Source organism: Salvelinus sp. IW2-2015, linkage group LG11 (genome assembly GCF_002910315.2).
Source record: "Salvelinus sp. IW2-2015 linkage group LG11, ASM291031v2, whole genome shotgun sequence".
Taxonomy (NCBI): Eukaryota; Metazoa; Chordata; class Actinopteri; order Salmoniformes; family Salmonidae; genus Salvelinus; species Salvelinus sp. IW2-2015.
The window spans coordinates 22,317,312-22,333,025 of record NC_036851.1 but is presented as its reverse complement, the minus strand read 5'-3'; the positions used below and the strand labels follow the sequence as shown (position 1 = coordinate 22,333,025).

Genomic DNA, 15,714 nt, shown 5'->3' with positions numbered 1-15,714 from the left:
TGGAAACAGAGGCTCCAGTCAAGAGCAGGAATAGTCTGCGGAGCGTTGTCTTGCATTCCAAATCATCTTATTATCGCTCTGTGGTAACTGGGGGGCTTTCATATTAAACCCAGGTGAGAAAGTTGCTGTTAAGCCAGGGGAAGAAAACCACCATGACAAAATGGATCTCTATGGGGGTTCACAGAGAGGTAATAACATTCAAGAACAATTGTCTGTATATAATCAGCCTTTGTTTGAATAAAATGGGAACATTTGTGCCAGGCTATTTATTTCTAGTATTTCTGCTTGACGAATTATACAAATTATACATAAAGGACTATACATACGTCTTGATTGGTCATGTCCCAGTAAGGTCTCTCTCCATAGGACATGACTTCCCACATGACGATGCCATAGCTCCAGACATCACTGGCGGATGTGAACTTCCTGTATTGGATGGCTTCAGGGGCTGTCCATCGGATAGGAATCTTCCCTCCCTGAGAAACACAACATAATGAGGGAGCAATCTCATAGAGGGAAGTGAGACGGAAACCTGATCGTCACAGTGTCCTGACTCTACAGAGAGAGATTATTCACAGCAACAATACTCTCTAATCCCAACTGGGAGATGGATATAACTAAACTCCTGGGACTGGATGTGTGTGATATGGAAACCCATAAAAGGGGAGGAGAGGGCATGTGTGTGAGTGTGCAAGTGTGGATGCACACACGTGTATGTGTGTGGTGTTTGTAGTAAGGTCATGGTACACACCAGGGCGCTGGTGTAGGTGGGGTCTGACGTGTCATCCTCCAGAAAACGGGACAGGCCGAAGTCAGACACCTTGCAGACCAAGTTGCTGTTGACCAGGATGTTGCGTGCGGCTAGGTCGCGGTGGACGTAGTTCATGTCGGCCAGGTACTTCATGCCAGAGGCGATGCCACGCAGCATGCCCACCAGCTGGATCACTGTGAACTGACCATCGTTTTGCTGCAAAAAAAAGGATGACATTAGATTACAATATGATACATCCCCAGGGGCCTCTGTGTGCTATGGTTGAATAGATGTGGCTATAGGATGAGCTGGGCTGGGCTTAGCTTGGTCTGGTTGGCTGCAGCTGTTCTCCTTCCTGGATTGGCCAAGGCATTACCCCATAGGGGAGTGTCTGGATCTGGCCTGCAGCTGTGCCTCCAACTGTGCACACCTGCACCTTCACCACCCACTACGAGGACCAGAGATCAACTAGGGAATATCCGGGAGGATCATGACGAGAGATGAGAGAGCATGAGCGTTGACAGACAGGCCCAGTATCATGGCCCAGGGATGGGGTGGGGAGACAGATGGATCACAGACGGACTAGGTCTGGCTGTGTATTCATCTGGGCATGTTCCCGGCCTATGGTTAGCCAGATCCTCTAGCCTGTGTCTCTGTGTCTCTTCCAAACACTTTTCTGCTCATTAGCAGAGCAGGAATTTCTCCTCACGTCCACCAGCTCCTCATGTACCACAGCAATTAAGTMTTATGCATTATTCATGAGGCTGAAATGCCTCCCAACTACGCAGCTCCTCCTGATCTCTGCATCCCTGCACTGTGTTTGCATACTGTACTTTAATTGGGAAGATTCTTCAACCAAAGTCATTTGGATCTGATTAGCAGATAGAGGTATTATTTATCTATTTTTGATCTTAGGCTAATACATGCTCTGTGCAGTTTTATAATTCTATCCCAATTCCAGTCAGAATATTTTTWWAWWWTTTTTRCCCCCCTCATGAATGTTCCAAGATGGCGTAGCAGTGAAGACGTGTTTTTGTTCGTTCTCCCGTGTACTTTTGTATTTTTCTTCATTTTTGTATATATTTAAATTTTATTTTCACTCTTTTCCATTTTAATTCCATTTTAATTAGATTATACCTTCCGGTAACCTGCCTCACCCAATGTGATACGGAATCGCTATTATTTTTTAATTTTAGAACACATTCAAGAACCACCAGAAGCTAACAAGCTAAWTAGCTACAAGCTATTTAGTCATTGTTAGTAACTGCTAGTGGCTTTTACCTTCTGCACAGATACCAGCCCTGTTTTTAGCCTGGATAATTACTCGCCAATCTACCAGTATTGGACTATCTCTCCACTACAACGCCGGATTCCTGCCGTAATCCCTGGACCACCACTTCTGATCTTCACAGCTAGCTAGTGGCTAACGCCCCAGCCACGAAGCTAGCACCAGTTAGCCGTGAGCCAGGCGCATCTCCCGGCTAGCAAACTAAATTCTACAATACCTCTTTCGCCATCTGGCTTGGATCCTCTGTCGACACGGCGCCCCGCCGCACCACCACGACTGGTCTGCCGACGAATACTCCATCCGCTGTGCCTTCAACCGGCCTCCGTCGGAGCAGACGCTCCTACTAGCCCCGGGCTACTAACTTTAAACGCCGTGTCGCCAGCGTGCCCCCTGGACACTATGATCACTTGGCTACATAGCTGATGCCTGCTGGACTGTCCATTAATTCACGGTACTCCATTCTGTTTATTTTTTATCTGTCGGCCGCGAACTCAGGCTCTGGGTGTAGTTAATCTGACCCTCTCTGCCTAGTCATCGCCATTTTACCTGCTGTTGTTGTGTTAGCTGATTAGCTGTTGCTGTCTCACCTGTTGTCTTAGCTAGCTCTCCCAATCAATACCTGCGATTACTTTATGCCTCGCTGTATGTCTCTCTCAAATGTCAATATGCCTTGTATACTGTTGTTCAGGTTAGTTATCATMGTTTTAGTTTACAATGGAGCCCCTAGTTCCACTCTTCATACCTCTGACACCTCCTTTGTCCCACCTCCCACACATGCGGTGACCTCACCCATTATAACCAGCATGTCCAGAGATACAATCTCTCTTATCATCCACCCGGTGCCTGGCTTACCTCCGCTGTACCCGCACCCCACCATACCCCTGTCTGCACATTATGCCCTGAATCTATTCTACCACGCCCTGAAATCTGCTCCTTTTATTCTTTGTCCCCAACACTCTAGGCGACCAGTTTTGATAGCCTACGACCTCATCTACTCCTCCTCTGTTCCTCGGTGATGTGGAGGTAAACCCAGGCCCTGCCTGTCCCCAGGCACCCTCATTTGTTGACTTCTGTGAACGAAAAAGCCTTGGTTTCATGCATGTCAACATCAGAAGCCTCCTCCCTAAGTTTCTTTTACTCACTGCTTTAGCACACTCTGCCAACCCTGATGTCCTTGCCGTGTCTGAATCCTGGCTTAGGAAGGCCACCAAAAATTCAGAGATTTCCATACCCAACTATAACATTTTCCGTCAAGATAGAACTGCCAAAGGGGAGGAGTTGCAATCTACTGCAGAGATAGCCTGCAAAGTAATGTCATACTTTCCAGGTCCATACCCAAACAGTTCGAACTTCTAATTTTAAAAATGAATCTCTCCAGAAATAAGTCTCTCACTGTTGCCGCCTGCTACAGACCCCCTCAGCTCCCAGCTTGCCCTGGACACCATTGTGAATTGATCGCCCTCCATCTAGCTTCAGAGTTTGTTCTGTTAGGTGACCTAAACTGGGATATGCTTAAACACCCGGCAGTCCTACAATCTAGCTAGATGCCCTCAATCTCAACACAATCATCAAGGAACCCACCAGGTACAAACCTACATCTGTAAACAGGGCACCCTCATAGACATTATCCTGACCAACTTGCCCTCCAAATACACCTCTGCTGTCTTCAATCAGGATCTCAGCGATCACTGCCTCATTGCCTGTATCCGCTACGGGTCCGCGGTCAAACGACCACCCCTCATCACTGGCAAACGCTCCCTAAAACACTTCTGCGAGCAGGCCTTTCTAATTGACCTGGCCCGGGTATCCTGGAAGGATATTGACCTCATCCCGTCAGTTGAGGATGCGCTGGTCATTCTTTAAAGTAACTTCCTCACCATCTTAGATAAGCATGCCCCGTTCAAAAAATGCAGAACTAAGAACAAATATAGCCCTTGGTTCACTCCAGACCTGACTGCCCTCGACCAGCACAAAAAACATCCTGTGGCGGACGCAATAGCATCGAATAGTCCCCGCGATATGCAACTGTTCAGGGAAGTCAGGAACCAATACACGCAGTCAGTCAGGAAAGCAAAGGCTAGCTTTTTCAAGCAGAAATTGCATCCTGTAGCTCTAACTCCAAAAAGTTCTGTGACACTGTAAAGTCCATGGAGAACAAGAGCACCTCCTCCCAGCTGCCCACTGCACTGAGGCTAGGTAACACGGTCACCACCGATAAATCCATGATAATCGAAAACTTCAACAAGCATTCTCAACGACTGGCCATGCCTTCCACCTGGCTACTCCAACCTCGGCCAACAGCTCCGCCCCCCCCCCCCCGCAGCTACTCGCCCAAGCGTCCCCAGCTTCTCCTTTACCCAAATCCAGATAGCAGATGTTCTGAAAGAGCTGGAAAACCTTGACCCATACAAATCAGCTGGGCTTGAAACCTAGACCCTCTATTTCTGAAACTATCCGCCGCCATTATTCGCAACCCTATTACTAGCCTTTCAACCTCTCTTTCATATCGTCTGAGATCCCAAGGATTGGAAAGCTGCCGCCGGTCATCCCCCTCTTCAAAGGGGAAGACACCCTGACCCAAAAACTGTTACAGACCTATTCCATCCTGCCCTGCCTATCTAAGGTCTTCGAAAGCAAGTCCAACAAACAGATCACTGACCATCTCGAATCCCACCGTACCTTCTCCGCTGTGTCAATCCGGTTTCCGAAGCCGGTCACGGGTGCACCTCAGCACGCTCAAGGACTAAATGATATCATAACCGCCATCGATAAAAGACATGTACTGTGCAGCCGTCTTCATCGACCTGGCCAAGGCTTTCGACTCTGTCAATCACCATATTCTTTATCGGCAGACTCAGTAGCCTCGGTTTGGCCTGGTTCACCAACTACTTGCAGACAGAGTTCAGTGTGTCAAATCGGAGGGCATGTTGCCGGCCTCTGGCAGTCTCTATGGGGGTACCACAGGGTTCAATTCTCGGCTGACTCTTTTCTCTGTATATATCAATGATGTTGCTCTTGCTGAGGGCGATTCCGCGTGATCCACCTCTAACGCAGACGGACACCATTCTGTATACTTCTGGCCCTTCCTTGGACACTTGTGCATCTAACCTCCAAACGAGCTTCAATCCATACAACACTTCCTTCTGTGGTTTCCAACTGCTCTTAAACGCTAGTAAACCAAATGCATGCTTTTCAACCGTTCGCTGCCTGCACCCCCGCCCCGCCCAACTAGCATCACCACCCCTGGACGGTTCCGACCTAGAATATGGGGCATCTATAAATACCTATGTCTGCTAGACTGTAAATCTCCTTCCAGACTCATATTAAACATCTCCAATCCAAAATCAAAATCAAGAATCAGCTTTCTATTTCGCAACAAAAGCCTCCTTACACTCACCCCGCCAAACTTACCCTAGTAAAACTGACTATCCTACCGATCCTCGACTTCGCGATTGTCATCTACAAAATAGCTTCCAATACTCTACTCAGCAAAACTAGATGCAGTTATCATAGTGCCATCCTTTTTTTACTAAAAACACCTTTTACCACCCACCACTGCGACCTGTATGCTCTAGTCGGCTGGCCCTCGCTACATATTCGTCGCCAGACCCACTGGTTCCAGTCATCCTTTAAGTCCATGCTAGTTAAAGCTCCGCCTTATCTCCAGTTCACTGGTCACGATAACAACACCCACCCATAGCACCGCCTCCAGCAGGTATATCTCACTTCATTCCCAAAAGCCAACACCTCATTGGCCGCCTTTCCTTCCAGTTCTCTGCTGCCTGATGACGAACGAATTGCAAAAATCGCTGAAGTGGAGACTTTATTTCCCTCACCAACTTTAAACATCTGCTATCTGAGCAGCTAACCGATCGCTGCAGTGTACATAGTCCATCTGTAAACAGCCCACCCAATTTACCTTACCTCATCCCCTTACTGTTTTTATTTATTTACTTTTCTGCTCTTTGCACACCAGTATTCCTACTTTGCACATGATCATCTGATGATTTATCACTCCAGTGTTAATCTGCTAAATTGTAATTATTCGCTCCTATGGCCTATTTATTGCCTACCTCCTCATGCCTTTTGCACACAATGTATATAGACAAATTCCTACTGTGTTTATTGACTTGTTTATTGTTTACTCCATGTGTAACTCTGTGTTGTTGTCTGTTCACACTGCTATGCTTTATCTTGGCCAGGTCGCAGTTGTAAATGAGAACTTGTTCTCAACTAGCCTACCTGGTTAAATAAAGGTGAACAATATATATACTATATATCACTATATATATATATATAGTATATATATATATATATATATATTTATACACACAATACCGCATAATGACAAAGCAAAAACAGGCTTTTAGAAATGTTAGCAAATGTATAAAAAAAAACTCTGAAATGTCATATTTACATAAGTATTCAGACCCTTTACCTGGACTGTTGGAGCACCTTTGGCAGCGAGTACAGCCTCGAGTCTTCTTGGGTATGACGCTACAAGGATGGGACACCTGTATTTGGGGAGTTTCTCCCATTGTTCTCTGCAGATCCTCTTAAGATATGTCAGGTTGGATGGGGAGCATCGCTGCACAGCTATTTTCAGGTCATTCCAGAGATGTTAGATCGGGTTTCAGTCCGGGCTCTGGCTGGGCCACTCAAGGACATTCAGAAGCCACTACTGCATTGTCTTGGCTGTGTGCTTAGGGTCGTTGTCCTGTTGGAAGGTGAACCTTCGACCCAGTCTGAGGTCCTGAGGATTTCATCAAGGATCTCTCTGTACTTTACGCCGTTCGTCTTTCCCTTGATTCTGACTAGTCTCCCAGTCCCTGCCGCTGAAAAAAATCCCCACAGCATGACGCTGCAACCACCATGCTTCATTGTAGGGATGGTGCCAGGTTTCCTCCACACGTGATACTTGGCATTCAAGCCAAAGAACTCAATCTTGGTTTCATCAGACCAGAGAATCTTGTTTCTCATGGTCTGAGAGTCCTTCAGGTGCATTTTGGCAAATTCCAAGCGGGCTGTCATGTGCCTTTTACTGAGGAGTGGATTCCGTCTAGCCGCTCTACTATAAAGGCCTAATTGGTGGAGTGCTGCAGAGATGGTTGTCCATATGGAAGGTTCTCCCATCTCCGCAGAGGAACTCTGGAGCTCTGTCAGAGTGGCCATCGGGTTCTTGGTCACCTCCCTGACCAAGACCCTTCTCCCTAGAATGCTCAGTTTGGCCGGGCAGCCAGCCAGCTCTAGGAYGAGTCTTGGTGGTTCCAAACTTCTTCCATTTAAGAATAACGGAGGCCACTGTGTTCTTGGGGATCTTCAATGCTGCAGACATGTTTGGTACCCTTCCTCAGATCTGTGCCTCGACACAATCCTGTCTCAGAGCTCTACCGACAATTCCTTCGACCTCATGGCTTGGTTTTGCTCTGTCATGCACTGTCAACAGTGGGACCTTATATAGACAGGTGGGTGCCTTTCCAAATCATGTCCAAGCAATTTAATTTACAACAGGTGGACTCCAATCAAGTTGTATAAACATCTCAAGGATGTCAGTTGGAACAGGATGCACCTGAGCTCAATTTCGAGTCACAGAGCAAAGGGTCTGAATACTTATGTAAATAAGGTATTTATGTTTTTATTTGTAATACATTCGCAAACATTTGAACAAAAACTGTTTTCACTTTGTCATTGTGGGGTATTGTGTGTAGATTGATGAGGATTTTTATTCATTTAATCCATTTTAGAATAAGTCTGTAACGTATCAAAATGTGGAAAAAGCCAAGGGGTCTGAATACTTTCCGAATGCATTGTATTTCAGGATGTTGTGTATCCATCGAATATCTGAATGAATCTGAATTAATTAATGTKAACATTACAGTTTGGAAAACATAGCTTGTCCAAAGAAATCTGTCCCTTGGCACAACTTACCTCGGGTATGAGGTAAGATACCCTGTCRTGCAGGGCAAGTTAAGCCGCCAAATTTATGTACTGAATTAAATATGACTACTACCTTTTTAAAACCAAACACAATTCAACACAATCACAATCGGTCTTTTAATAATTTTAAACATATTTTAACACAGGCTTAAAACGTAACAAACATTTTGTACTTTTTTAAACACTTTTGACAAAGACCGGGCTCTGTTGTTACCTCTTAACCCAGCAATAATGCCTTGCATTACACCTGGAAAGAAAGCACTTAAAGTTGTTCAACTTGCCACTGGCTCGACCATTGGCTCAACTTACACCAAGGCAAACATTTTGACTATATTAGCCCACACAGCTACCAGGATGTACTTTCATGCTAGGTTAAGGAACTCATATTGAATCTTATAGAGGCCCCAACTGATGTACAGTGGGTCCTCCTTTAAAAGTTGCATCATACTGCGGCACACCTTGCGTGCTGCTGCAGCATTCTGTGGCACGTCATTTAATTCTCAGCCATTTTTTCTGTTACTGCAAGTTATTGCTAGTTTGACCACCAGAGGGCTTCTTTGAGAAGCATTTGATAGTCTTCTCTTTTGGCATTACCAGAGAATTTAAAACCTTTTTTGCAATAACATAGTATATGGGATTGATTTTAAGAAATCTGGCTTAATTCACTTGATTAATATTATGGTGTTTCTATTCAGAGAAAAACTAAAAACGAAACCCTCCGTTAGGATGGATTGGAAAACATGGTGATGTACAACGTGACGGTCGGGAGTAGGCTACAGGATTGGAGGATTCTAAACTGTGTGCCTTCATTAGACAACTTTGTTCCAATACTGTAAATCAGTGATATTTATTCCCATAGTAATTCGTTATGGATCCATAACTAAATCAACATCAGCATTTTGAAAGAGTATTTTTTATCATTATTTTATTAACTAAATGTGTTTATTTGCTTATTAGGCTACTGTGCAGTCTACAATACATACTGTAGTAAACATGGGAAAGTGCCTAATTCCTTACATAAGGGAAAGCAGGCCATGTCTGTACTACAGAATGCAGGGCACGAGGGAGACCGGTGTTATTTCCTAGTTGTGATGTCTTCACTATTATTCTTCAATGTAGAATATAGTAAAAATTAAACATCTTAAAAGTATCTACTTTCGTTTAGATACAAGCATCATGAAACCTCTAGCACAATACATTCATTTAATTGGACTTAACTTGCTAACCACATTTTCCTTGTGATTTCGTCCTTCACATGAAATGATGACCTCTTCCTAAATATTTGGTCAAATTATTAATTTGGTGTATGGTTTCCTAGAAACAACAGTGGATCAACTTACCCCTACCATTTTATCTGGTCATTACATGGCCCTCAACTTTTCCTACTTTCTCTGCTTGTTGTCTCCATCCATCTATTAGATGTGATTGATCTACTCCTCTCATTTTCTCGCTTTAGCTCTACCTTGGAGATGCATCACAGCAGCGTAAGCTGCACCAGGAGCTGTAGGGGAGCTGACCCTTCAGCTGGCAGCTCCTATCTAAGGTGATCATCTTAACTAACCCCCTGCTGCCTGGCCCTCCTTCACAGAGCGCCACGTTCTAAAGCACTGACGCTGTCAGCAAACGTTGTCATACAGTGAGGTGCCACAGTGATGCTCTGTTGTTTGGAATAAACTGTGCTGTCAAATATGCTTACCACACAGAGACAGAGACACACAACCCTGTCAAATTCAAGAGTGAGTTGTCATACAGTGTCTCGGAGGTCTGAAGCAGAATGCTAATAAAGTTCATGTTTTGCACCTCCAGCAGTAGACAGAGCAGCAGTCTGCTGACAGGAGGATGGCTGCCTCCTTTTCAATGGAGGATTTTGATGTGTATTTTGATCCACAGAGGAAGAGTTTACATCTCGAGTTTATTATATTCTCTAATAGCTCAGAGCTGATACTCGTCAGTTTGCTCTCTTGCCCTGAGTTGTGAAAGCCTTACTCAGTATGATCCATACAGAGGAAAACAATGACAATGGGATGAGGAGTGACGAAACTAGGGCTATAACAGAGGTGGTGGAGGGGGACGTTATCCACATAGACTGGCTAGTAGCAACATCAGATATATCTAAACATGAACATAGTGATTTATATCAAACAGTAGAAATTCCATATTTTATAATTATACTGTTCTCACTCACAATTGATTTAAAATGAAGTAAAACTAATGGGGGAAAAAATCCTTTATATTTGTGAAGATTTCCATAAATCACTAGCTCTTTTCCACTCAGTTTTTTACTCTTTACTTCAAACCCCCGATGAGTCCAATAAGAGATGAAAGCTTTTGGGCACCCAGTCACATCAGGAAAAACATGCTCCCATTCAGCTGACATGCTACAGACAGACGCCACAGGACTGGCTGACAGCTGACAGCAGCCTCTCATCTACAAGCCAACTTCATTCTTTTAGAGCTGACATGTTTTCTTCTTAACTCTTGCTAATAACTTGAAACCCTCCCAAGGTGAGGTTAGCTATCTGGAATGTATTTTCTGAGACATGCGTTCTATGAGTTCTGTATTTCATAAAATATGTTCGACTAAATGTTAAGATGCTGAATAACATGTTAACAGAGGCATTTTGTGACATATGTAGAAAGCCCTATAAGTTTATAGGTCCTTTTCCTTTTCTGTGACTCAAACAGGAGGACTGAATGTGGGTTAGTATGATAAATACAAAATGAGAGCATGACTAACTTCACTGAAATGCTAGCCTCACTCACCAGCAGCTGGTGAGCTACTGTACTTAGACTACATTTTACTGTAGTCAAACATGGGGATCAAGGGGAAATACTGTATAACAGCCAGCGCTAGAGGCAGCGTAATATAAATCAATAATTGGACCAGACAGACACTCAGAGAACATTAATACTGCAGCTTGATTGGGTAGAAAATGCTCACTCTAAGGACACGCTCTAAGGCTCACTGATGGACACTATGCTAAGTAAAGAGGAGACTCATATGATTAATGTTCTGCATGTTATTCACTTTAACCTGGATGGGTTGGCATTAGTGTGTGTATTTAGCAGTCATTTCCCAGAGTGTGTGTGCGTATGTGCCTGTGTGCTTGTGTGTGCCTGCGTGCCTGTGTGTCTACCTGTTTATCTGCACAGCCATTAGTGTTAATATTTGACTCAGTGGGACTATGACAAACAGTGTGTAACTCACTCTGAGGAAGGAGTCCAGTGATCCGTTCTCCATGAACTCAGTGATGATCATGACCGGGGCGCTCTTGGTGACCACACCCTCCAGGTGGATCACATTCGGGTGGTCAAACTGACCCATGATGGACGCTTCAGACAGGAAGTCCCGTCTCTGCTTCTCTGTGTAGCCCGACTTCAGCGTCTTGATAGCCACAAACATCTCCCTCTTGCCTGGGAGCCTCAGGTTCCCACTGCACACCTCCCCGAACTCTCCTACAAGACATAACAGAGAGGCAGTTAATGACAGGAGATGTCTGACAGAGGTTACAAACATTCACATTATGAGCCATAATGTAGTCCCTAATTCATTGGAATACAGACAACATTCAAAATATTTAGTTGTAAAAAATTACTGGCCTTTCTCTTTACCTGCGCCAATGACTTGCTCAATCTTTACAAAAGAGATGTCAATCTCCTTAGCAAACTCCCTCACCGCCTCGTTGGGGTCCTCATATGTAAACGGATCGATATATATCTTCATTCCTGGAGTCACTTGGAAAAAGAAGAAGCCGATATAATTTTGTATTCTGACATACACGCACAAACTCTGCAACCGTGTCCGTATTTAACATTCAGAGTGTGAGTAGCCAATGCAGTATGTTATTATTAGAGAGTCAGAGAGGTTAGTGTTAGTGCAAGGTAGGAACGGTAGGTTTGGCTGGGGGTATCAGGACTATAATAATCAATGGGCAATGACATGGTATTCCCAGTGAGTTATCGGCAGTGATAAGGCAGGGTAATGTATGTATAAGCGCCATAGTGTCATAGCAGACCATTAACACCCAGGAGAGGCAGCCAGTCACTATACCAGTATTTCTCTCTGCTCCAGAAAATAAATAGGCTTTCTTAAGCTCTGATGCCAGGTAAATTGGCTTAAGGTGGAATTTAAGTGTTCAGTGACTTAAGTGTCCCAGGTTTCAAATCCGATTATTCTTGCTATTACTTCCACATCTGGCCATCTGCATAGCAGACTAAACTGAAGAAGTGTTCAGGAACAGATGGAGAGCCCCTTGAAAGTCCCCAGTCAGAACCCTCCTATCTCTTCCCAATCTATAGAGCGATCCAAAGACCACCCACCAGAGCATGGCAGAGACCACCTGACACAGGGGAGGACAGCCAGGAAAACTGTGACCATCAGTGGGGGAATGAAGACACACACAGGGGAGTGGAATGGTATTATTAGCTGTGAAATGCCCTCAGCCTCTCTGGCAATAATCCCCACTGAATTACACCCTGGAAGAAACAAGTTCTGTAAATACAGCATTTACTGCAGTCTGATTGTATTGATTACACATGGGAAAGCTGTCTATATTGATAAGCCTGGAAAGCGGAAGAGCTAAATAGAAAAATATATAAATTAATAAAACTGAAATAAGCTCAGGGAGGAAATATATCAGACCCTTTCTTTTTTAGCTGACCGACGGAGGGAAAAATGATAAGCCATAAACTCCCAGAGAGAGCCAAACGAGTTTAAATTGCAGCTCCTGAGCTCCAACTTGAAGATTCATTTCTGTTTCATGGAACTCTGGGCCAACATTGAAAACAAAATAATTAATAAAGGCCTTTTCTTCACAATCTCCTTAGAATTGTTCAGCAATGGCAAAAGGTGTGCGTGGTATTAGCATGTTAATGGACTTAACAAGCTATGAGAAGACTAAATGCTATTTCCACAACAATGGAATTAGTTGACTATGAAAGGAGACCATACAGCCAACACACACTTGTACACAAGCTATGTTGGGATAAATCCTAGCATGAAGACGGTTGAAGAAAACAAGAGACAAGATTACCAATGGAGAGGTGAGTAGAAGCACACGGTTGGGAGGTAGCCAAGGACACTAGAGTGCCAGGTGGTAGCCATGGAGACAGGTGTGTGAGGCAGCAGAGGGTTGAACGTTAGCCATGGAGACGACTGTGTGAGCCGGTAGCCATGGAGACAGGTGTGTGTGTGTGTTAGCAAGAGTGTGGGGGAGGTGCAAACAGTCACAGAGTGAGAGTGAGGGCTGGGTTACTCACTGTGGCCACTGGTGTAGTGCTGCAGCTTGTCTGTGTACTCTGAGTCTGCTCGGTCAAAGCCACGCCTCCTGGGAGAAAGACAAAGAGCTATAGCGCTGGCCCAGGGAGGGGGTGTGGTCTATGCACCAGGCCTACCCGCTCCACAGCTAGCTAATGACCACTAAACACAACCAGCCTATAAACTATAAACCCCACCTTAACAAGCCACAGGACCCATTCAAGTACAGTAACGAAGTAGGGGAGAAACAAAAAACACTAAAGCGAATGTGTCTAATCTGGCTGGCTTGTTTGACTGTTTTGTGATATGCGGCATTGGTTGGCTGGACTGATGCATGAATGACTCACCGGTTGCAGACGATGACGATGACAATCACTGCGATGAGGAAGACCAGACCTGCAGCTGCAGAGCCGATGATAAGAGGCAGCTTCTCCTGAATGCTGGTGTTGTACTCCTCTGTGATTAGACAAACACACACAAACACACCATCACACACTGGAACATATGGGCCAGTATCTGAGCAAATGCATTTGGAGCAAACAGTGGGTGACAGACAGACAGACGGTTGGAGAGACCAATGGGCATCTTGGTTGGCAGCACAAGACCTCTCTCCAAAGCCCACTGAGCGGGCTCAAATGCCAGCGATATGGCCGCCCGCTCGTCTGGAACTGAGAGAGCGTGTTTGGGAGAGACCCAGCTCCCTTCCCTCCAGAGCGTTGCCAAACACAGGGAATCCAGCATGGCAGTAGGCACATAATCTCATAACACCACCACAGGTCCTGACTGCTCTGTCTGGGGTGGAGACTGGGGAGGGCTGTGTCATGGGTTGTGTCACAGGGTGGTACTGTATGCATCAAACTGTAATGCTGGGTTATCTTTTGTCTGGCAGCGTGCTGGCTGCTTGCCGTGGAGGAGAAGAGAGCAAAGGAGAGATCAGGCTAATGATGGCCCTCGGCACTGCAGGTAATGAGATGTTTAGAGAACACCCAGGTCGCTGTGCTAACATCAGATGAGCTGCTTAGGAGCCAGGGGAGAAGCTAATCTGCCAAGCACTGTCCTTCTATACAGATTAGACACTTTAACCTGATGTATGGTTTACATTAGGCCACGCTTAATCAAGTACAGTAAACTACAAAAACATCTACATTCATGCATTACCTATCTTATTCAATGGCACAAAATAACTTCCCTYTGAGTTCTGCTGAGAAGATAATGAATGAAATCCACATAAATAAAACAATGGGTGTACAATTTGTAAGTCGCTCTGGATAAGAGCGTCTGCTAAATGACTTAAATGTAAATGTAAATGTACACATTGTTGGAGAGTTGTCTTGTAGAAAGCATCTCAGACCATTTCCCCATCAACATCCTTGTGTCTGTTGGGTCATTATGTCTATGTTGTAATGGTCCAGGTTGGGTTGATGGGCCATGCATGGGATGTGATAACTCTGCATCTCTCTATGCTCTATCTGAGCTGAGGGAATGTTAGCTGCACCCTCACCCTCAGTCATGGTTTGGAAGTAGAGCTTGCCGCTGTAGCGGCCAAATCCGGCCACGGTCCGGGCGCGAACCAGGAACACATAGATCGCGCCTGGTTTGAGACCGCGGATGACCACTGTGTTGGTCTGGCTCTTTATGATGGTTGAGTTGTACTCTGTCTGGTCCTGAGAGAGTAGGAAAGAAAGAGGGAGGAATACAAATCAGTGCCATCCACAGAACAATTACCATTCGCATGCATTAATTTAGTGCCTTAGATAAATAGGCTGATGATCAAAGTAACTAAGATAGAGACTCAAATGTTTCTAACACTGATGTATCTATTTGATCAAGCAGAATGAACAGAGAATGAAAAGCAACAGCCGGAGGCAGAAAGGATGGCAGTTTCAGGTCAGTTAGAATTAGTTTGTTTGAGCTGTGTGTTCTGACGATCAGTGCAACTTTTCATTGCCACACCGGTTCATTCTCTCCACAAAGCTGACAGGTCTGTCTGGAAGAGGAGACTAAAACTGTGCCGGCTGCTGCCTTAGACCAATCACTCAGCAGCATGATTACAGTTGTGAGTTCTAAGCCACGGCAGGGGCCGGAACAATTGTTTTGACAGCTCTCCTCAGCAGTGTCTGAGAAAATAATTAGACTAAAAAGTGGAGCAGCATGGTGCGCAGTCACAGAGGAGTCCTCTTTGAACGTTGTGTGTGTGTGTGTGTTCTGGTCTGCTTGTATTTAAGTGTGTGAGCATGTGTTTGCGTGTGGTAGTATTTGTGACCGACCGACCGCCTTGACAGACAGACTCCTGTCTGTCAAATTTATTGTGAGAAAGTATGCTGTCTTTTGAATACTATTTTTATGGCAGTCAACGCTCCATTGTTTCAACCGCAAATCTCTCTGGAGGGCTGAGAGCGGTTTCCTTTCCCATTGACTGACCGTGATTATAATTGAAAGGGATCAAGCAGAAGTTGTGCGCGGGATTCAGAAGCTATGTCT

General features: G+C 45.0%; 1 protein-coding gene across 9 annotated transcripts in view; it reads right to left on the bottom strand.

The window, feature by feature from the left end:
* LOC111969988 (ephrin type-B receptor 2-like) overlaps positions 1–15,714 on the bottom strand; it is a 182,979-nt gene that overhangs the window by 8,305 nt on the left and 158,960 nt on the right. For 4 of the 9 annotated variants that reach the window (XM_023996443.2, XM_023996448.2, XM_023996445.2 and 1 more), the window contains exons 7-13: positions 14,735–14,897; positions 13,581–13,689; positions 13,236–13,303; positions 11,589–11,711; positions 11,185–11,432; positions 752–967; positions 327–476 (exon numbers count right to left, since the gene is read on the bottom strand). In XM_023996443.2, the coding sequence (XP_023852211.1) occupies positions 327–476; positions 752–967; positions 11,185–11,432; positions 11,589–11,711; positions 13,236–13,303; positions 13,581–13,689; positions 14,735–14,897 (1,077 nt within the window). The remainder of the gene's footprint in view (positions 1–326; positions 477–751; positions 968–11,184; positions 11,433–11,588; positions 11,712–13,235; positions 13,304–13,580; positions 13,690–14,734; positions 14,898–15,714) is intronic. The other 5 variants (XM_023996444.2, XM_023996449.2, XM_023996451.2 and 2 more) reach the window with 3 other exon arrangements.